General features: G+C 45.9%; 2 protein-coding genes and 1 long non-coding RNA gene across 7 annotated transcripts in view; 1 reads left to right on the top strand and 2 right to left on the bottom strand.

Moving 5' to 3' along the window:
* CUNH3orf62 (chromosome unknown C3orf62 homolog) overlaps positions 1-1,821 on the top strand; it is a 4,007-nt gene extending 2,186 nt beyond the window's left edge. For both annotated transcript variants that reach the window (XM_025884739.2, XM_025884737.2), the window contains 2 exons: positions 64-155; positions 1,270-1,821. In XM_025884739.2, coding sequence (XP_025740524.1) covers positions 64-155; positions 1,270-1,535 — 358 coding nt within the window. In that variant the 3' untranslated portion in view covers positions 1,536-1,821. The remainder of the gene's footprint in view (positions 1-63; positions 156-1,269) is intronic.
* Positions 1,822-3,241: 1,420 nt separating this feature from the next.
* LOC141374194 (uncharacterized) lies at positions 3,242-4,570 on the bottom strand. Its single transcript, XR_012380884.1, has 3 exons — positions 4,435-4,570; positions 3,480-3,678; positions 3,242-3,353 (listed from the first exon to the last, which is right to left on the bottom strand). It is a non-coding gene; the product is annotated as an uncharacterized lncRNA (long non-coding RNA).
* A 4,108-nt stretch (positions 4,571-8,678) lies between these two features.
* IHO1 (interactor of HORMAD1 1) overlaps positions 8,679-22,863 on the bottom strand; it is a 43,209-nt gene continuing 29,024 nt past the window's right edge. For all 4 annotated transcript variants that reach the window (XM_073901193.1, XM_073901192.1, XM_073901194.1 and 1 more), the window contains 4 exons: positions 19,103-19,151; positions 18,623-18,710; positions 11,216-11,319; positions 8,679-10,872 (listed from right to left, as the gene is read on the bottom strand). In XM_073901193.1, the coding sequence (XP_073757294.1) occupies positions 9,724-10,872; positions 11,216-11,319; positions 18,623-18,710; positions 19,103-19,151 (1,390 nt within the window). In that variant the 3' untranslated portion in view covers positions 8,679-9,723. The remainder of the gene's footprint in view (positions 10,873-11,215; positions 11,320-18,622; positions 18,711-19,102; positions 19,152-22,863) is intronic.

Raw genomic sequence — 22,863 nt, 5'->3', positions numbered from 1 at the left:
CTTCTTCCTTCTTCCTTCTTCTTTCTTCTTTCTTCTTCTTTTGTTTCCACCTGGGGGTTGCAGGAAAGATATGGAGAAAGATTTGAAGATTGACTCAAACATGCCACTCAGCAATTCTAGCCAAGAGGTCACAAAGGATCTGCTTGATATGATCGGTGAGTACAAAGGGCAGGTCTGTCCTCTCCTTGGGAGGATAGGTCCTTCACACAGGCACCTGAGTCAGCAGGTGTCTTTAAAAAAAAAACCACTCTCTTAGTTCTCATCCACCTGCACAGTAAATTTGTTTTACCCATGGCAGGCTCTATGCAGAGAGCATTCATGGAGCTGATAGCCTGATGGAGTCACACATGAATCGGGTCATAAATGTCTGGTTACAGTAAATCCCTGGACACAAGGGACAGTGGTTCTCCAGGACTTGGTGGTTGAGGAGGCAGGACATAGGCAAAGATGGGGTGGGTGGGGGGCGGTCCAGCTTGGGTAGATAATACAAGATTAGAAGAAAAGTTAGAATCCCAAAGCCCTATAACGCCAGCACCCAGAGAAAGCCAGTGTTAACAGTGCTGGACATCCTGCCAGAGGTTTTTCCCCCCCACATCTGTACATTCTGTGTGTGAACTATATATGCCCTATTTATTTATTTATTTGTATGCTCTTTTTTCAAATGACTCACACTGCATAGTGGACAAACAGCCCCAGGTTAAGGGATGCATAGCCTTGGGGGCTGCCTGAAGCTGTTGGCTCTGGAAGGGCCTCCAGGTTCTGGGGGGATGAGAGGGAGGCCTGGTGGGAGGAGTCACTCCCCTGAGGCCACAGAGCAAGACACCTGCCATGCCACTTCGTGAGTGGATGGAGTCTCCTCCAGTGGCCGTGAGAGGGGAGCTGAAGTCCTCTGCCTCCACTCACCATCCTCCACAGTCCTTGCCAGCCCCGGGCAGCATTTGATTCCCCTTACATACTCCCCTTTTTTCCACACGATGTCATGTCAAGCCTGCAGGTCAGGGAGTTCCCTAAGATCCAAGACAAGCCAAGCCATCTCTGTATCCTCCCACTTGCACCTTCCTTGGGGACTGGCGGGTAGTTGGGCTCAATAAAGGCAGAGCCAGAGGGGTGGGCACCAAGGCCACCTTAGAGTTGGGCGCTCAGTCCGGCGGCCTCCCTGTCCTGAAGTACCTGGAGAGTGGCCACCTGTTTGTGGGTTTTAACTGGTGCCTGAAATGTCTCCCGAAACCTCTCACTGGAATTGTAATGCTGAATGTTCTTCTTTTTAAGACCATACGAGCATCCGAACTATTGAAGAGTTGGCTGGGAAACTAGAATTTGAAAACGAGCTGAACCGCGTGTGTGGTCGCTGCGGAGATTCGCCCTTCAGGGAGGAAGCCTGGGCCTTGCTCGTGGACGAGAGCCCTCCGAAGGCCCTGGATAGCGGCTCCAGCAGCCTCAAGCAGGCTTTCGATGATCACAGTATCGTGGAGACTGTGCTGGACTTGGAAGAGGACTACAATTTGATGACCTCTTTTGAATACCAGATTGAGTAAGGACCGCTGGCCGGAGCTTGGGTTCTTCCCAGCAGGAGGCTGCCGTTGAGGCAGTGGTCAGTGCCACTGGGGGCCACTGCCACGTGGCTGGCAGGCTCGGAGTTACCCCCCCTCTTTAACTTCTACTTGTGTCCCTTTTTAGGCTGAAAGCCCAATTTTTTTTTTCTATTACTTTGAATTGTTTCTTACTGTTGATTCTTTTCACTTTTCTTGACATCTCAAATGTGTTTTTTGACTGATGTTTAATACACCCAAGTACCCAAGGCGGGTGCCGGTCATAGGCCTCTGCTGTTGTCTCCTGGTGTTCTTTTCCATGCGCCCCTGAAGAAGTACTAGGACCACGACGCGGGGGGGGGGGGGTGGTGCTTCATGCATCCCCTGGGACCAGCCCAGGCCACACGGCTGGTGGCCCCAAGCCCTCCTACCCTCGCACACCTCGCACACCTTGCGCACAGGGCTGTCCTCTGCATGGACTCCATGCCCTCCTCGTGTCCGGACCGACCTCCCCTCAGCACCCCGAACCCCGACCCTGTTCAGCTCGAAGACCTCTGCAGGGGCCTAATGGTTGTGTTGGAGGGGCTGATCCCCTCCTGAGCGGGCATTCCCATGAGGCCTCCCCACCACAGCCCCGCATCAGACACCTGGGCCCCCAACCAAGGGCAGTGGGAGGAAAAGGTAAGCACAGGTCCTGAGCCCTCGCGCATCCCGCTCCAGGCCTGGAAGCCCTGGGAGCCACAGGTAGTGGGGCAAGATGGGCGGGAGTAAAGAAGGAGCTAGGCCTAAAGGCCTGGCGGGACTGGCTGCAGCGACACCCCCGGAAAGAAAAGACAAGGACATCATCAGAAATTGTTTGGACACATGTCTCAAAACCATGATGTTCTTTCAGGAAACATCATAAGCTATCGGGAGAGTCTGATGCCTCCCAGAAACAAGAGTCTCAGAGAAGTGCCTGCCTTCTGGGCTCAGATGGGCAGCGTGGGGGTGAGGAGGCTGGCACAGGGGCTATTGGTAAGACCCAAAGAACTGGGAAGGAAAGCCCAGTGGCCAAGGGCCCCCCTTGCCAGGCCAGCTTTTAGGCTACAGACCTGAGCACAGGGCGGGCTGCACAGCCGGTGACCCAGGTCTGGTGACTCCTGCAGGCTCTCAGGTGGAGACTGCCCACCCACTCCTTAGCGGGCTGGCCACCTTGTGGGATGGGCCTCCCCTGCGGGGACAGCCACCACCACTGCCCTTGCCCGGGGCAGAGGGGGACAAGATTACCTGGAGGCTCCTCCCCGGCCACCCGACCTTCAGTCCCTGCAGGGGCACCCTCAGTAAGCACTCAGCCTGTGGAGTTGGGGAGTTCCTTCTCCCTTCGCAGGAAGGACAGGAGCGAATGAGAAGAAAGGCTCATAGCGTCCTGGGCCGCCCTGCTCAGGTGAAGAATGGATGTGTGCGTGGAGAGACGTCCTGATATCCGAGCCAGGGCTCACAACAGTACACTCCAAATAAGTGTGGATGTGGAGAGTCTCCCATAGAGAAGGTGGCGCTTAATCCAACCCCTATCCCTTCACTGCCCCTTGAGGCCAGGCTAGACTTAGTGACTCACTTCCAAGGGACAGAGCAGGGAAAAAGAAACACAGATTTCTTTTTTTCCCCTAAAGATTTTATTTGTCAGAAAGAGAGAGAGAGTGAGCTTGCACTAAGCAGGGGGAGCAGCAGGCAGAGGGAGAGACGCGGCACTCGATCCCAGGACCCGAGCCGAAGGCAGACGCTTAACTGCCTGCACCACCCGGGTGCCCCCAAACAGTAGATCTCTATGGAGAAGCCCGATAGCACCTAAGCAAGTGATGAAGGGGAACAGCACCAGTGATGTGTGGATGCCAGCCTCCCCCCGATCCCCCCACCTCCCCCCCCACCATAGGGAGCAAGGAGAAGGGGGCTCCACCTCTGTCAGGTCCTTACCCAAACCCCATGTCCCCGGTCCAATCACAAGCTGAATGTCAGATAAACCCAGACTGGGGCATGTCCTGCAGGATGCCTGGCCAGCACTCCAGATTGTCAAGGTCATGGAGAGCAAGGAAAGACTCAAAACCCGTCGCAGACTAGTGAAGACTAAGGAGACACATTGATTCAATCTCCGTGTGGTATTCTGGATCGCGTCCTGGAACAGGAAGAAGACAATGGAAAAACTGGTGAAGTCTAAATAAAGGCTAGAGTTCGTGTATTTTTCTTAGTTTTGACAAATATGCCTGTTATGTAAGATTAGGGGAAGCTGGGTGAAGGGTAGATATAAACTGTTGTAACCTTCCTGTAAATCTAAAGCTATTCCAAAATTTAAAATGTATTTATTTTTTAAAAGTGCACTTGCTCTCCAGTTTGTACAGATGTGTCTGTGAGCACAGCACGCGCAGGAGATTGTTATGGAGGGACAAGGGGGTTTGTCATTTTTTCCCCTTGTCCATATTTTCTAATTTACCTGCAGTGGACACGTATGGCTTCTTAAAGTCCCCATCTCCACCAACTAGCCATGGGTATCCTCCACCAGCTGACTGCCCAGAGCTAACCCTCACAGTCCCCAGAAACTGGGGCAGATGCTAGACCCACAATGGGAGGACTCACAGGACCTTGACCTTGAGGATGCCGGGTCCCAGTGACTGGAAGCTCTAGGTCTCCTGGGGCTGCTTCTCAGCATTCTATTCACGCTCCCGCAGGGTCCTTTCATGGGGAGTGGGTGCTGGGAATGGGGGCCTAGCCCTAACCCTGGAAGACTGAAAAGAAAGGATTGTTTCTGCCTGTAGAGGAGGCTATGGTCCTTGAGAACAAGGGTCAGCCTGGGGGAGGGACCTGGCTCTCCCTGGAGGGACAGACAGACATATTGCTGTTTTAGCTGAGCCTTTATGTAAAAATTCAGATTTACCAGAGGGGTAATTCATCCTGGGATCCTTGAGTGGAGGAGCTTTTCTTCACTGTAGAAACACAGCTGTTCAGTTAAAGCAGATGAGCCCTGAGCCTCTGGCTCTCCAGTCCCAGATTAACAGGGGTAGCCATATGGTCATTTCCCTGGTGACCTGGACGCCTGTCTCCGCATCCCTGGCTCCCTGAGGTGCCCCAAGGAGACCTTCCTGCCTCTGTCATCTGCTTTACTGGGCAGATGTGTGCTCATCTACACACAGCAGGGGTGTTCGGGGAGTGGGTCTCCAGGGACTTAGCCAGAAGGGGAACAGGAGTCTAGAACATTTATTTTAATACAACTTCCTCGGGTTTTCAGGGGGCTGGCACCAAAGGCTTCTCGGGGAGACAATGAGAGTCATATTTGAGAAACTAAAACTGTTTTACGTCATTTGGTTCTCTCCCCCGCAGCTCATCTTGGCAAACCAAACAATCACTGAATTGTTTCCGTGGAAACACCAAACTGTGATTTGGATTAGCAAACTCAAAATAGAAACAAGGCAACCTCAAGAAAAAATAGGAGCTTTGGAACCTGCTAGTCACAAACTGCAAATTCAAGCCACAGCACAAGGCACGTGAGAAGCAGGGCCCATCCAGCCCTGTAAGAGGTCTCCGGGTCCCCTGGCCACATCCCACCAGTGTCCCTGCCCAGGCCACTAGAACCCAGCTCTATATGCAGACTGGTAAGACTTTGTAAGGCGGGGGCTGGTCCATAGAAGCTCCTAGGACCTGCTTGGGAAGAAGGGATAGGAAAAAGGAGAGAGATGAGCCAATGGTTGAGCGAAGGTCAGCAAGGAGCAGAGAGCCACAGGGGGCCTGAGAGCCGAGCAACAACTCTTTCAAAAGGACAATTCAGGGGTGGCCGTAGGCTGGAAATATTGGCCCTGGCTTCAACCTCGTCCAGATTGCCACGTTCTCCACTTTCCTGGGCATGGCTGTCTGGCCACATGGACCTAGAGTCTGAAGTCTTGCCAGGTGAGCTCCAGGGGCACTTCCAGTTAGTAGGCCTCTGCTTCTGTGGGGCTCCAGCCAGCCTTCTCAGCTCGGGCTCTCCAGGCTCCCCTCCCCCAGCCTTCTGCTCCCCCTCACTGGGGGGCTTAGGGGCGCTACCTCCTGGCCCACCTGCCCTGGCTCCTTGGACCCTCCACTTCTAATCTCGGGGCAAACCACAGAGGGATCAGGAGACCAGGCAGAAGGGAACAGACAACCCGGGGGCACGTGTCCTTCACCTATGCACCCAGGAATGTGCTGATAGGGCAGCAACACCAGCCTCCTACAGAGGAGTTGTAAGCTGTTAGTGATCCAAGAAATTGAGGAAGAGGATTTGCAAAAGAGGCCTAATCCAGGCCAAGCTCCCTCTCCCCGAATGGCCAGGCTGGGGGCTTACCGGGTACGAGCGTGCCACCTCCGCCAACTGAAGCACAGAACGGTTAATATGGTGGTGACCAGTGAAGGAAGCACGCACACGAGGGAGGCCACTGCACCTGATTGTAGATAATTACTGAAAAGGCTTTCAGCCCAAGACTATCTGAGGCTCTGGCAATGTGCTTTCTCCCTGGAGTATGTGGGAGAATGTTAATATTTTATGTTCCAGCTAAATATTTATAGAGTAGACAAAGTTTTACTTAGGAAATCTATTTGACAATGAATCCCAGCCTTAGTGGGGAAGGACTCTCTGTGCTTGGCCAGCTGGAAGATGACTGATTTGATGAAGAGTTTTGGCCTAAGGCCTGGCATGAAAAAATTTTCAAAACTGCTCAACCCTTGTAGGAAGCAACTTTTTTTTTTTGGAGGCAGAAAGGCTATTTTCTGGGCCCTTTGGGTGGAAAGGGGTTGCTGGCACCTGGCCTGGGAGAGAAGAGGGCATATTGTAGGAGACAGACCCCTCATCAGGAGCCCTCTGGAACTTCTGAGACAAAATGCCAAAACGGGAAGTTGCAAAGGGATGCTAGAGAGACCTGACTTTGGGACAGGGCTGCAAGGAGCTCTTCAAATGGAAAGCAAGAAATCCCTGCTCTCAGTATTTGTCAAGTGTCTACTCATGTCAGACACTCTCCTGGGTGCTGAGGATACAGCAGGGATGAGGCAGATGCTGCCCTTGCTTCTGAGGTTTATATCCCACCCAGTAAGGTGGGTAAAACATATGTACGCGCATCAATGCACCGTTTCAGATGGAGCTGTGGGAGAAAATTAAAACAGGGTAAGGGAATGGGCAGGGAGTAGGGCAAGCTTTTGCAGAAAAGGTCACTAAACGGCCTCTCTGTAGGTGACATTTAAATTGATACTTGAATGTCAAGACAATTAGGTGATGTGGTTCCCATCCTCAGACGCAGCTGGGGTCATTATCAGAGGGAGGCACCCCTAGGTGGCTCTCCGGGCCCTAGGTCCCTAGACCTCCCACGACATCCGCCCCTGTGTAGCCACATCTCTGTCAGCATCCAAAGAGCCAGAAACGTTGTGTGCTCTGGGGATGTGCCTGGGCTATGTCACGCTCACCAGATCTGGCAGGAACACAGGAGTTTAAAAAAAAAAAAAAAAAAAGAAGTCTTAGGAATAAAATAAGAAACAGAATATCCTTTCCTGATGATCACCAGAGACAGGCGGTGTAATTTTAATTAACCCAGGCTTGTTAGGAGATAAATTTACTGCTCATTCTACAAAAACACCCAGCTCATGGAACACTGAGTCACTCTGATCTTTGACTTCATAACACAAAAAGAAATCCTTCTGAAGAAATACAGGATTTCATAACTCACAACAGAATCAAAGAACACAGGGTCCTGCTTTGGCATTTCAAAATTGGACAGACCCTTCAATGAGAAGGCCACAGTCATAAATATTGATGGAGTTCTCTCAACAGGGTCTCAACTTCGATTTACAATGATTAAACTTTTTTCTTTTTAATTTTTTAAAGACTTTTGTTGATTTATTTGAGAGAGAGAGAAAGCACGAGCAGGGGGAGGGGCAGAGGGAGAGGGAGAAGCAGGCTCCCTGCTGAGCAGAAAGCAGCTGCCCAACGGAGCCAGCCAGGCACCCCAAAATGACTAAACTTTTCAACTTAGAGTAATAAAAGATTTCCCGATACAAACCCTTATGGCCTACAAGCCTTATGCTAACCGCCCAACAGCCACCTGTAGTCAGTTTGAGAAGGACTGGAAGGAACCCGTCGTGTGGCCGGGCCCCTTCCTCCCAGGCCTCCCTTGCACAGGCAGAGCAAACCAGCAGGGAAGGCAGTAGAGGGTGGCAGGGGCCAGGGCGAACAGACATCCAATGAGGCTCACAGGCAGAGAGAAGGCCCGGGCAGCCTGAGGCAGAGTCCAAGTCTGTACGCCCTTGGCCTCAGAAAGGGCAGCTGCCATTGCCTGGTGCTCCCAGCTACAGGCCACAGGACGCCCTTGGTCTGGAAACGGCAGTAAGAGCAGCTTAGGCTGGTGCCTGGTATCCCTGCCAAAGGTGTCGAAGGCAAATTAAACTCAGACTTTTGTGGGACACACACCCTTGAAAATAAAGAATGTAAAAATAAGAAAAAAAATCAAGAACCATTGTTTTCTATAACGATCCACTCAGAGGCCCTAGTGTCATTTACTGCAGCCTTGAAAATGGGCAAAGACATGGCTGGAACTGGAGGGTATTATGCTAAACGCAGTAAGTCGGAGAAAGACAAATATATCATTTCACTCATATGTGGGATTTCAGAAACAAAACAGATGAACATAGGGGAAGGGAAGGAAAAATAAGATAAAATCAGAGAGAGAGATAAACCGTAAGAGATTCTTAACTCTAGGGAACAAACAGGGTTGCTGGAGGGAAGGGGGGTGGGGGAGTGGGGTAACTGGGTGATGGACATTAAGGGGGGCACGTGATATAATGCTCACGGGGTCTCATATGCAACTGATGAATCACTGAATCCAACCCTGCAACTAATGACACACTCTATGTTAACTAACTTGAATTTAAATAAAGAATAAAAAAAAAAAAAGAAAATGGGCAGATTCTGGAAGCCAATCCATCCAGTGAGGATTTTTACTTTCAAATGATAAATAAAGGAAGAGAAACCAGTCTGAGTAGGGTGTTGTTTATTCAAAATCATCTTGGGAGAAGCCTACAGGATAAAAAGATGGTATGTATCTTATCCATTTGATTTTCTTAAGTTGATGGGAGATCACTTCAATAAACTTAATGAAAAAATATGCTTTTAAGTGTTTTGTTTTTTGTGGGGTTTTGAGAGAGAGAGCGAGAGCTTGAGTAGGGGGAGGCGCAGAGGGAGAGAGGGAGAGAGAGTGCTTAAGCAGGCTCCATGCTCAGTGCAGAGCCACATGCGGGGCTCAATCTCAGAACCCTGAGATCATGAGCCTGAACCGAAATCAAGAGTCAGATGCTTAACCAATGGAACCACCCAGATGCTCCCCCCAAAAATACGCTTTTAAATGTTTTATATGTTTTATTTTTTTGTTACAAAATAAATATATATGTATAACAAAAATTCAAAACTTCTGCAAGATATAAATAGAAAGCCAAAGTTTCATATAAGCCCCATACCCTCCAGAAATATTACTGGACCCTTAGATGCTCTCATCAGCTTGAAGAGTGGTTGAAAACAGGATGGGGACAAAGAGCCAGGAAGAAAATTGGGATTGTGTGGCTCGTGTACAGCGGCACTCTGGGCATTCATTGGGTGCATGTCACCTCTCTTTCACTGGCAGCTTAACATTCTCGGTTTCTCACACAAGAAGACTTGACTTAGTGTGTTCTGTAATAATATATCCACTGATCAAAAAATGCAAGCGCTCTGACAGTAAAACTGGATAAAAATAATAATAAAATACTACTGAGGCCTGGAAAGGTATTGGTTATGTGTAGGAAATATTGTGAAGACCAAAAATGTGGTGTTGGGGAGTCATGGTGCCGAAGCAACGGTTCTGTGCGAGCCCTTCCGTCACGCAATATCCCTCCTTTCACCAGAAACAGAACCCTCCCCTGATGCCCTACACCCAGGCTGCTGCCCCGGCTTCTCACCACGGTCTTCACACGCTTCGCTCCAATAAATAAGGATGCATGTAGCTCTGAGGCCTGTCATGGGTGGCACCTGGTACCCAGAATGCCGGACCCATCCCGCCCTGACCCCCAGCTGGCCTCTGAGCCCAAGTGCTCCCCTGGGCTTCGGGGGCTTTCTGCTGTTAGCCAGCCCCAGGGCGCTATCATTTGTCTTTCCAGCTGAGACCAATAAACTATCAGCTGCAGACATCTCCTGGGCTGGTCAGAAGCCATCATCACTGCTATCAAAACCCAGGTCATAGAGCACATTCTTCCCTGGCTCCCTGCACAGAGGGGGTTCTGAACTTCCCAGGCTGAGGTCGCTGAACCAGCTCATCTGGTGGTCCCCCTGGGAACTGGTGGAAAGCAGGCTGTCGTCTTGGGAAGAATGCCCGCCGAGTTGTAAGGTGTTCCCTTGTGCTGCCCTCATCACTTTACTGCGCCTGACTATTCCTCCCAGAACAGGGCTGACTGGCTTTGTGGGGCTGCTGGGGCCCCTCAGAAGCAGGGGCTGAGCAAGGGGCTTCTGCTGCTCCAGGGGGGGCCTTTGTGGGCCAGAAACTGGAGGCTGAGGATATTTAGAGATGAAAGCACAGGCTTTGCTAGGGACGTGTTCTTGCTTCCTGGCTAGGAGCCTGCCCCTGTGGGACTTCCTGGGCTGCTGCTTCTTGCCTGTCCCCCGCCTTTCCATGGTTCTGCCTTTCTGTGCAGCCACCCACCTTTGTTCACAAGGGTCACACGGAGACACACCTTCGGTTTGACATTTTTGGCAGGTGTTCTTAATGCTGGTTGCAAAGTTGTTTAAGTCCAGGGGTAGAAGCCTTGAGGCTCCTTGGGAAACCCAGTCCCTATCACCAGGAACTTTGGGGCCTGGGAAGCCGGAGCCATGGTTCTCTGAGCAGGTTTTAGGAAGGGTCCAGTTCTTGCAGTTGGTCTGCACTGCCCTGTCCTTGACTCGCCTGTTTCTTTTGCTGGTTCCAGCTGCCATCAGCGCAGCCTCTTCTTGGAGAGCATTACTTTTTGCTCCCTCACCACAGACACCAAACTCTCCAGGCTGCAGGGAACCCATACTCGGATTCCATACAGCAGGGGGTGCCTGAGCCTGCCAGAGAACTGGTTCCTCAGAAGCATATCTGTCCTGCCTGGTGAAATGGAGGCTCTGGACCAGAGGTGGTGAGGTCTGGGAAGTGCTGTCTTTCACATGCCCTGGGCCCCAAGGGCCTGAAATCAATCTCTTCAGCTCTGCCAGGACACTGGTCACATTCAGCTGGCCTAGCTGCTCACACAGCTGCTGGAAGTCCTTACTCTGCTGGGCAACTAAAACTTCAAGTTGCTTCAGTTCGGATTTCATTTCTATAAATTCTGCTTGCCTCTAGGGAAAGACAGTGAGAAAAGAGTTATGGACACTGCAACTCAGAATGCACAATGAAATGTGCAAACCAACCAAAGGATGTGCTAGCAGAACCAAAGCTTTTCCCTTGCTGGGTGCTTTACAGAGGAAGCATGGCAACATTCTGGAGCAGGGCCCCTTGGGTCCACATCATGCCAGAGAACCTTGGAGGAGGAAGTTGGTCCCACCCTCGTCCATTACCAAGAGACCTATCTGGCTTCTGTTCTGGGCTGAAAAAAAAATTGCAACTTTAAAGGTGTCTCTCTGGGTCTTAGTGACAAAGCTAAAAACATACTTGAGGAAAGAGGTTGGTATCCACACTTACAGCTTCAAATCTCTTCTGTATCTCAAAGATGACCTGCTCCATGTTGCCTTTGTCATGCACTGTTTCCAACACCAGATCACTCTGGGCCCGCACAGTCTCTTGTACTAAATACAGAAAGTTGACAATCACTTCATGAAGACTATGGCAATGCCCTACCCCGCGCAGACCGCAATAAAGGGACGAGCTGGAATCAGGCATGGGCCACCTGAGCCTGCTCTGCTGGTGCCCAGGACTCTCCAACCAGATCAGCCTTGGTGAGGAGAGGAAGCCCGAGAAGAGTGTTTCTTCCACTATCTCTTCTTCCCTCCCACCCTGAGAACATTCTGGCCCAGGCAGCCTCAAACTCAGCATCTCCTGGGGACTCTGAAACCTGCTGCCCCGATGATGGCACCAAGCTCCTCCTTGGCCTACCTTTTTGGTTCTGTCCTCAGAGTGATTTCTTCAGAATGTAGATATGATCATACCTTCTCTGAAACCTGCACTGAAACTTTCAATAGCACCCCACTGGCCATTGGGTGAAGTCCAAATCTTTATTTATTTATTTATTTATTAAAGATTTTATTTATTCATTTGAGAGAGAAAGAGACAGAGCACAAGCTGGGGGAGAGGCAGAGGGAGAAACAGACTCCCCACCAAGCCAGGAGCCCGACACGGGGCTCAATCCCAGGACCCAGAGATCATGACCTGAGCCGAAGGCAGACACCCAACCATCTAAGCCACCCAGGCACCCCAAAGTCCAAATTTTTAAATTGCCTGTGAAGACCCAGGCTCACTTCTGCTTACCCTCTCTGCCCACCTCCACATCTCTGAGGTCTGTTTCCTATGCAATCTCTGTCTCATCACTGGCATTGTGCATGCTGTCCCCTTGGCTTGGAGTACTTATGCTTCGGTCCCTTATCAACTCTACCCATTCCCCTCAATCACCGCCTCAGTGGAACTAATTCCTTTTTTTTTTTTTTAAGATTTTATTTGTTTGAGAGAGAGTGACAGAGAACACGAGTAGGGGGAGGGACAGAGGGACAAGCAGACTCCGCACTGATTGGGGAGCCTGACACGGGGCTTGATCCTGGGACTCCGGGATCATGACCTGAGTCAAAGGTACTTGCTTAACCGACTGAGTCACGCAGGCGCCCCTCAGTGCAACTAATTCCTATTCTTCCCTCTGCTCTCAGCAGTCACCTCCTTGGAAAACAGCATATCCTGGCTGGCGTGGGGGCTCCTTTTCTCTGCTGTTGGCACCATTTGTGTGCTCCACCATCACTTTCACCTAACACCCATCACTTATTTATCCCCTATTTACACTTGGGTGCAATGAACTTGGTGACCTGAGTGCTAAGCACTCAGGACTGATACTGATTCCTCTCTTTGGCATAGGGAGATTTTACACACACACACTTACTAACACATTGTGTTGCAATCAAATATTGCCACCCTCTTGCTAAATGGCAGGTTATGTGAAGACACTCTTACATTTATTCAATGAATATTTGATGAGTATCTACTATATTCTGCAAACTATTATTGTAAGTTCACATATATCTTAAATGCGTAACAAGTATAATTTACAAATAATCAGGAATAATACACCAGAAATTCCTTTTATCTTCTCATAACTATCTAAAGGGTATTTCAAAATTCTTGACAAATTTTTTTTCATTTTACATGGGTAAAAAACAATTTGGCAACAAGAGAGTGTTTAACTCTTCACAATAAATGGAAAATCAGAGTGACATCTGGTGATTGAAAGACAGGATAACAAACTCAAATTTATAGGACACCTGGGTGGCTCAGTCCGTTAAGCGTCTGCCTTCGGCTCAGGTCATGATCCCAGGGTCCTGGGATTGAGTCCCACATCAGGCTCCTTGCTCAGCGGGGAGCCTGCTTCTCCCTCTGCCTTCTACTCCCCCTGCTTGTGCTTCTCCCTCTCTATCTCTGACAAATAAATAAAATCTTTGGGGAAAAAAAAACAACACAAAAAAACCCCTCAAATTTAGTCTTATTTGAAAGCTTGCCTCAATCTGATAGGTGCTTTGGTTAGTGTCCCCACCTTGCCCGACCTCTGTGTTCTAACTATTCTGTCTCTTTTGTCTTCTCTTACCACCCCAAGGGCAGGAGTTTAACACATGCTATCTAATAAAGCTTAAGTGACTTACTTCAGAGTTTCTCTTTAAAATAAAACATAATCCCTTTCCTAAAAGGACTCTTATATTTGAGATTTTTTATATTAACATAAATTCTAGATAGATTAACAATTTTAGTATAATTAAGTAAATTGTAAAGTACGAGAAGGAAACATGGGAGAAACTGTGACTCTGTAGGGGAAGGCCTTTCTAAGCAAGACAAATCCCAGAAGCCATTAAAAAAAAAAAAAGAGTTGTATATCCTTGTTAAGTTTATTCCTGAGTAGTTTATCTTCTGTGTTAGATTTATAAATGGCATTTTTTTTTAACCCCACTACATTTTTTGTTAATTTCTGCTACCCAACTAAATTATCTTATGGTTTGTGGCACTTTACCAGTTGGTTCTCAGACTATCAAGGGAAAACATGAGGCTCAAAAAAATGTCTACTAGGGATAGTAGGGGGTACCCAGATAACAAAGAATCAAGAAGCAAAATGGCATTAAACATCTCAATAACCAAACTAACACTAGAAGACAATGGAGCTATGCCTTAGAAATCCGGAGGACAAAGCATTTCCCCCTAGGATTCTAGACCCATGTAGAGATAGAAGACATTTTCAAACATGCAGTGTATAAAAAGTTTCCCTCCCATACACTCTTTCTCAGAAAGCTACTGGAAGATGTGTTATCACCAAATACAAGTATAAATCAAAGTCCAGTAAACAAAGGGATCCAAGACTGGGAAGGAAAAAAAAGGATCCTCAGAATGATGGTGAAGAGAAGTCCTAAGTTCGGGACCTTAGGAGTAATCTGCCCGTTTTGGAGCTGGAAGACTGAGCTCCAGGCAGGACGTCGCTAACGAGAAAATGAAACAGAAAGAATGCCTGATGTGTTTGAATGTATTATTTGGAGATTTACAGTTTTATCTGAAAATTATTATCAGATACTGTGCTAGGAACATGGAAACAATCTTGAACAAAACTGTTTACTACATACATGAATTTCTGCAGTTTTGAAAAGGAAAAAATAAAAATAAAAAAGTAAATAAACATGTACATAAATAAATGAAAGCTGTAGGGGCGCTTGGGTGGCTCAGTTGCTGGGCGTCTGCCTTTGGCTCAGGTCATGATCCCGGAGTCCTGGGATCGAGCCCTGCATGGGGCTCCCTGCTCCGCGGGAAGCCTGCTTCTCCCTCTCCCACTGCCCCTGCTTCTTCTTCTTCTTTTTTTTTTAATTTTAAAGATTTTATTTATTTGTTTATTTGAGAGAGAGAAACAGCCTGAGAGGGGAGAGGGTCAGAGGGAGAAACAGGCTCCTCGCTGAGCAGGGAGCCTGATGTGGGACTCGATCCCAGGACTCCAGGATCATGACCCGAGCCGAAGGCAGTCGCTTAACCAACTGAGCCACCCAGGCGCCCTCCCCCTGCTTGTGTTCCCTCTCTCGCTGTGTCTCTCTCTCTGTCAAATAAATAAATAAAATCTTTAAAAAAAAAATGAAAGCTGTAATAAATGCTATGATAGGGATTATAATAAAAATAACAGAGTGGGGGACACCTATTTCAGATAAGGTCATCAGAGATGGGTACATTTAAGGTGAAACCGGAAGGATTAAAGGAGCTAGCCCTGCAAAGATGAAGGGAAGGTTATTCAGATAGAGAAAACAGCAAGTGCAAAGTGAAAGAGCCTGTTATGACTAGAAATAGACAAGCCAGTGTAGTCTTGCAAAATTGCAGTAAGAAATGATAAATTTTATATTATGTGTATTTTACCACAGTAAAAAAAGAATTTTTTAGAAAGCAAATTTTCTATTACTCAATACAAAGTTAAATTCCATATGTCAACCACTTAGAAAAAGGCTGTTTACTTATGTTTAAGTACTGGATTCCTATTCCTAAACTCAATTAGTCAAATATTTTTCCAGACATCCTTGTAGATATTTGTAGTAGAAAGCAAATGTAATTATCTTATCCTAGATGAATTCCTAAATAGCAATGTTTCTTAGCAACAGTGAACATTACCAACCACAAAAGCAGAGAATGGGGAAGGCAAGCAAAGTGTTCAATTCCAGATTCAGTACTCAGAAAGCATCTATCTGTGGTCCCACGTATTCTTTCCTTGTCCCCCAGGAAATGTATGTTTGGGATCTTCTCTTTCACAGGAGCTTTTGTATCAAGCTCATTACTTCCAAAGTCTATCCCTTTCTTTTCCTTTTAAAAAGTTTTTAAGAAAATAACTCAAACCTATAACAGTATAAAAAGGTATGCCATGCAAAATTGACCGATTCTCTCCCATGCAGACCTTGGTTCCACTTCCTGGAATTTAACATTATGACCTGGAACTTTGCATTGATACACTGATACATGTGCATATCCATGTACAGATTATAGAGCTTGTGTGTGTATATATGTGTATGGCTGTCCTTTAGAAGGGGACTCATTTCATTTCTGCTTTGGCCATAAACATCAGGTATTTTTAGCTTTTTTGTAAAAATTCCATTTAAAATCCATTTCCATATTCTAGACAGTATCTCTGTTTTCTCTGAAGATGAATTTTTTATTCATTTCTATTTTAGCTATTTGACAAGGGCTCTACTGACATGAGATCAGATTCTGACACTTTTCCGCTGATTGCCAGTGGTTTTCCTTTTATGTATTCTGTAGCTTTGCTCTCCCTGCCATGCTGATGACAGCCTGTGGAAAGGTCTGGGAGCCTCCATGTATAAGAAGAGATTGCTCAGTCTCCCATTTTCTTTGGGATACCCTTCCCAATTTTCACTAACTGGTCACACGCCTCCACATGATGTGTCCTGGAGTAAATTATGTGCACACAAGCAGCACCTTGCTGTTATTACTTAATGATGAATAGCTATTTCCATTTCAACATGATTCATAAAGATAGACCTCATTCTTTTTAATGATTATATGTGCCTTGCTTAGAAAGGCATTTCTCCACTCCAAAATTATAAAAATGTTGCCCATTTTTTCTTATAGTTATTTTATGATTTAATCATTACACTTACTATGTTGATTCATATGGAATTTATTTTTATGTATAGAGTTATCTATTTTCCAAAGAAGACATTTTCTGATTTTCTTTCTTTTTTTATTTTTTTAGGTAAGCTCCACACCCAGCATAGAGCCCAACGTGGGGCTTGAACTCACAACCCTGAGATGAGGAGTTGGATGCTTAACCGACTGAGCCACCCAGGTGCCCCCATTTTCTGATTTTCAATAGCATCCCCTCCTTTTTATTTTCCTAATGATCATATTTTTCAATAGAACTGATACCTATTAGGTGGTACTGCCCTTTACTAATTAGCCCACCAAAACCTAAACTATAGTAGGATATAGATGGCCTTGGTAATCCACTCTATTACTCTGGTCTCCTCAATCCTCAGCTGAAGAGAACAAGAGGAGTTAGATTAGATGTCTTTGAGTGATCCCTCTGGTTGAACAGGCAGACTGTGACTGGGGAAAGATTTTATGAGCTCATTCTGTGAAGGTGCGCATTACATAATAACACAAGAGAACACTTTCACACAATATCTTTCCCTTTCCCTTATGAGCTACAGTGAGTGCATACTGAAAACTACAGAATGTACTGACTGGCAAATTCAGTGCTTCAGGCCAGCTAGACTGGACCACACCATATGATGATAGAGAGATGGTTCCTTTTTCAATGATTAACTTCCTGATCCTGATCACTACCTACCAAGAAAAGGAATGACTCTGAACAAGCTACTTGTGCCATTTTCAAGAATGATCTGGCTTTCTAGGGGTGCCTGGGTAGCTCAGTTGGTTAAGCATCCGACTCTTTTGATTTCAGTTCAGGTTATGATCTCAGGATCTTGGGATCAAGGCCTGCTTAGTCCCAACTCAGGCTCCGTGCTAAGTGTGGAGTCTGCTGGAGATTCTCTCTCTTCCTCTCTCTCTCTGCCCCTCCCCCTGCTCAAGTTCTCTAAATACATACATACATACATAAAACCTTAAAAAAAAAATGATCTGACTTTGTAATTAACATGATGCCACAGTATCTGTTACTGTTTGCCCTATCAATGTGGCTCCTTTTCCTGAGTCTTATCCAAAAGGAACCATCAGGGTGAAGGATCAGGATCCCTATGCCTACTACGACCCAGACCCAGTTCTAGTCCTTGCTCTGCCTTGATCTTGTATGGGGAGCGTGGGCACTTCCATTCCCTAGTCTGGGCTAAGAATGTCATATAATCCTCCTTTTTGTGCTTTACCTAGTTTCAAATGTAGAAAGCAAAAAGAGTGCTTTCCTTGGTCACTTACAAATGAGTTATTCCATCATATACAAAGGAAGCACTCCTGATTTGCTTCTGCTCTTTGTCTTGCTACTTCTTGTGAGGGCAACAGTCCCAGGCTTCCAGAACTGGTTTCCAAACAGATGCACAGTTGCCCTGTGTGTGGGATACCCAGGTTGGAAGCCAGCAGACAGTACAGTGCTTTTTTGCAGACAGATGGAGATTAATTTCTAAGCCACACAAAGGCATTAATTTTTGTAAATCATGAGCAATCCATTCCAAGGCATTTAAATAAGTTGACTTCAATTTGTTTAAAATAAAAAAATAAACACACAGACAAATGCAAACAAGTGCAGATGCAGTCATCATCTTGCTATTTAGTTGAGAAGCTGTTGGTTCTACAGAGGTGTCTGCCTAAGAAGAGCAGTGTTGTGGCTCTCTTTTGTTTAGTAAGAGCCAGGACCGTGGTTTTATCTAAACATAAATCACTAACTGGTAGAGCAGGAGACTTTACAGGTCACTAACTATAACTGAAATGGAGAAAGATGCTATGATTCACTACAAAACAGCTCTCATTGAAACCATGGCAGCAAGAAGATTAGGTGACTGGAATATTTCTAACTCCTAAGGGAGCAGTCTTTATTTCTAAGTCCTAAGGGAACAATGTCTTTATAGATAACACAGCCAGCAACTCATTAGGGACTCAGGGATGCTGTTGATTCACTTCAGGCAGTGAGATGAGAAATCTGGCAGTTACCTATCCTGAGGCAGCGGGATTACTGGGCGGAGGAGTAGAGCTTCACAGAGTGCATCTAGGGACCAGGAACATTCCCAACACCTACGTGGGTCCCACTGCCCAGTTCAGCATGCTCCACATCTCTACAGGGCTAACCTTAATGTACCCATTCTCTCATCTGAAACACTATGGAACCTCACCCCTGACAGAAACGTGGCTAGGGTCAGAAAGTTCAGTTCACTGCTCACTAGTGCCCTCTGCTGATAACCTCAAATACCAGATACTCACATGTCTTGGCCACAGTCTCCAAACAATCCAAGATAGATTGGCTTCTTGAGCTGAGATGTTCCTCAGACTTTTCCACTGTTGTCTGCAACTAAGCAACCCCAAATTAAGAATAATTCACAGACTATTGCCTTATTTTCCTAACTTAGAGTATTGTCATTTAGTGATAAAAAAGGTAGTTAAGGGGCGCCTGGGTGGCTCAGTCGTTAAGCGTCTGCCTTCGTCTCAGGTCGCGATCCCAAGGTCCTGGGATTGAGCCCCGCATCAGGCTCCCCCGCTCAGCGGGAGGCCTGCTTCTCCCTCTCCCACTCCCCCTGCTTGTGTTCCCTCTCTTGCTGTGTCTCTCTCTGTCAAAGAAATAAATAAAATCTTAAAAAAAAAGTAGTTAAAATACTGTTATCCTATATGAATTAAGGTCAATGTAATTAGTAAACTTCTTAAAATGTAAAATGTTTTAATTCCTTGACATGCAGCTATACTTACCCTGTGAATGCTTTCTCTGATATGGGAAATGAAGTCGTATAGAGTCTCACTAGAATAAGCGAGAAAGAAAAAAATACATATTTGTGAAATATTGAAAAAGTCTGTAACAGAATTGATTCCATGAACATGGCAGGCCTTCACCTGGCATAGCATCAAAACAGTACTTGATTAGAGTTGGAGACTCAACCCTGAAAAATCTGTGTCCAGCTACAAAAAATGAGAACATAGACTTTTTGTGACCATTGCCAAGGCAAACCACTTTTTTCTTTTTAAAATTTACTCTACATGTATCTTAAATAAGGTAAATATTAGCAACTCAAGTGGTTACTACAATAAAATAGACCAGCTTTCATTTTCATAGCAACAGTGTCTTCAGAAGATAATGACTTCCTTCTGGTAGTCCAAAATTCCTGGAAACATCTTAGTCTAATGACTACTTCTTTGACTGTAAGAATGAGTAGAGATGATTCTGGGAGTAATCTTAATTTCTTTTTTTTTTTAAAGATTTTATTTATTTATTTTGAGAGAGAGAGAGAATAGGGGAAGGGACAGAGGGAGAGGGAGACAGAGAATCTCCAGCAGACTCCCCAGTGAGGATGGAACCCTACTCTGGCTTCATCTCATGACCCTGAGATTGTGACCTGAGAAGAATTCAAGAGTCAGAGGCTTAACCAACTGAGCCACCCAGGTGCCCCTCTTTTTTTTTTCCCCCAAAGATTTTATTTATTTATTTGTTTGTTTATTTATTTATTTGAGAGAGAGAGAGTGAGTGGGGGTGGGGGAGAAGCAGACGGAGAGGGAGAAAGAATCTGACGCAGACTCTGTGCTAAGTGCAGAGCCCGCCCTGGGGCTCGATCTAATGACTGGGAGATCAAGACCTGAGCCAAAACCAAGAGTCGGATGCTTAACCAAGTGAGCGACCCAGGCACCCCAGCAATATTAATTTTTAATGAAAAAGGAACTATAATAATTATTCCTCAAATATTCCATTTTTGAAAAGATTCAGACATGGATTGTCATTAAAATTTTTTTACAGGTTTTGTTTCTTCAATCTACACAATATAAATGCAAATATCAGTTTTTGAACCCTAATAGGACTATTCCTCATACCAAGTCTTTTGGACTGACTTTAAAAGAAGAATTTTGGGACAGCTGGGTGGCTCAGTGGGTTAAGTGGCCAATTCTTGGTTTTGGCTCAGGTCATGATCTTGGGGTCGTCGGATGGAGCCCCATGTCGGGCTCCCTGCTCAGCAGGGAGTCTACTTGAGAGTCTCTCTCTGCCTCTGCCTCTACCCCTCCCCCTGCTCATGTGCTTTCTCTCTTTCTAAATGAATAAATAAAATCTTTAAAAAAAATAATAAAAGGAGAATTTTATAGAACCATTAGGAATCTACAAACCTTACACTTTTTATGATATTGGGACATTACCTGAAAAATTTTAATGTCCACTTACAAAAAACAAGAACATAGACTTTTTGTGACCATTGTCAGGCAAACCAGGCAAACAATAAAAATATTAAAAATTAAACAGTTAAGGGATGTGGAGAAAGGGGAACCCTCCTACACTGTTGGTGGGAATGCAAGCTGGTGCAACCACTCTGGAAAACAGTATGGAGGTTCCTCAAAAAGTTGAAAATAGAGCTACCATATGATCCAGCAATTGCACTACTGGGTATTTACCCCAAAGATACAAATGTCAGGATCCGAAGGGTACGTGCACCCCAATGTTTATAGCAGCAATGTCCACAATAGCCAAACTGTGGAAAGAGCCAAGATGTTCATCGACAGATGAATGGATAAAGAAGATGTGGTATATATACACAATGGAATATTATGCAGCCATCAAAAGGAATGAGATCTTGCCATTTGCAACGACGTGGATGGAACTGGAAGGTATTATGCTGAGTGAAATAAGTCAATCAGAGAAAGACATGTATCATATGACCTCACTGATATGAGGAATTCTTAAGCTCAGGAAACAAACTGAGGGTTGCTGGAGTGGTGGGGGGTGGGAGGGATTGGGTGGCTCGGTGATAGACATTGGGGAGGGTATGTGCTATGGTGAGCACTGTGAATTGTGCAGGACTGTTGAATCACAGATCTGTACCTCTGAAACAAATAATGCAATATATGTTAAGAAAAAAAAAAAAAAGAAGATAGCAGGAGGGGAAGAATGGGGGGGGAATCAGAGGGGGAGACGAACCATGAGAGATGATGGACTCTGAAAAACAAACTGAGGGTTCTAGAGGGGAGGGGGTGGGGGGATGGGTTAGCCTGGCGATGGGTATTAAAGAGGGCACATTCTGCATGGAGCACTGGGTATTATGCACAAACAATGAATCATGGAACACTATATTAAAAACTAATGATGTAGGGGCGCCTGGGTGGCTCAGCTGGTTAAGCGGCTGCCTTCGGCTCAGGTCATGATCCCAGGGTCCTGGGATCGAGCCCCGCATCGGGCTCCCTGCTCCGTGGGGAGCCTGCTTCTCCCTCTCCCTCTGCCTGCCTCTCTGCCTACTTGTTCTCTCTCTCTCTCTCTGTCAAATAAATAAATAAAAAAATCTTAAAAAAAAAAAAAACTAATGATGTAATGTATGGTGATTAACATAACAATAAAAATTTAAAAAAAATTAAACAGTTAATGAATTAGGGGCACCTGGGTGGCTCAGTTGGTTGGGCATCTGACTCTTGATTTCAGCTCAGGCTATGATCTCAGGGTCATGGGATTGACTCTGTGCCAGGCTCCGGGCTCATCGGGGAGTCTGCTTCTCTCCCTCTCTGCCCCTCCCCCTTGCTCACATGTGCACATATACTCTCTCTCTCAAATAAATCTTTAAAAAAGTTAATGAATTAAGGATGTTAAGAACAGAATGCTATTGAATTATAAAAGCAGAGACTAAGAAAGGGATATAGAAATTAAAAATAACAGAAACAAGTAGAATAGTTAGAAGATACAGTTAAGGAAATAGGACAGAAAATAGAACAAAAGACAAAGAGATGGAAAATAGATCAATAGAAAAAAAAAAGAGGATAAATGCAGGACAGCCAACACACACCCAAAACTAGAGATTCGGAAGAAAGAATAAAAATAGGAGATTTTCAAAGATAACAAAAGAAAAATTTTGAGAACCCAAAATCACAAGTTTATAGGTCAAAAGGAACTCCTCAATGCCTAAAGATTATGACATGCCACATGAAAGCACATTGCTGTAAAATTTCAAAAGTCTATGGATAATGAGAAGGCCTTAAAAACTTCCAGAAAGAAAAAAGCAAGTGATTACACAGGATCGGGAATCAGAATGGCATCAGACCTCTTAAAAGCAACATACAAAGTGATATGGCAATGACAGCAATGCTTTAGAAATTTTTGGGTAAAATAATTTCCTATCTAGAATTCTATATCCAGCCTAATTTGCAATCAAGTATGAGGGGAAAATAAAGAATTTCAGATAGGCAAGGTCTCAAAAATTTATTTAGGTGCCACGCATCTGTTGTCAGGAAGTTTCTGGAATATATACTCCACCAAATCCAAGGAGTAAACTAAGAATGAAAAGGACATAGGATAAAAGTAATAGGAGGTAGGAATGCCTAGGATGACGGTGAAGGGAGGACTCAGGATGACAGCTGCGCTGCAGAGCAAGAGTACCAAGTTCAGATCAGAATTAGGAAGATGACTCTGAGAAGAAAATGACACTGAAGAATTTCTGATGTGTTTGGGTATAAAACAAGGAGTTTCTGCGGAACTTGGGTGGCTCAATCAG

The sequence above is a fragment of the Callorhinus ursinus genome, unplaced genomic scaffold (genome assembly GCF_003265705.2).
Source record: "Callorhinus ursinus isolate GAN/ISIS: 27379988/994484 unplaced genomic scaffold, GSC_fseal_2.0 scaffold15, whole genome shotgun sequence".
In the NCBI taxonomy this organism is placed as follows: domain Eukaryota; kingdom Metazoa; phylum Chordata; class Mammalia; order Carnivora; family Otariidae; genus Callorhinus; species Callorhinus ursinus.
The sequence above is the reverse complement of the archived record's forward strand: the minus strand, read 5'-3'. Positions and strand labels throughout refer to the sequence as shown.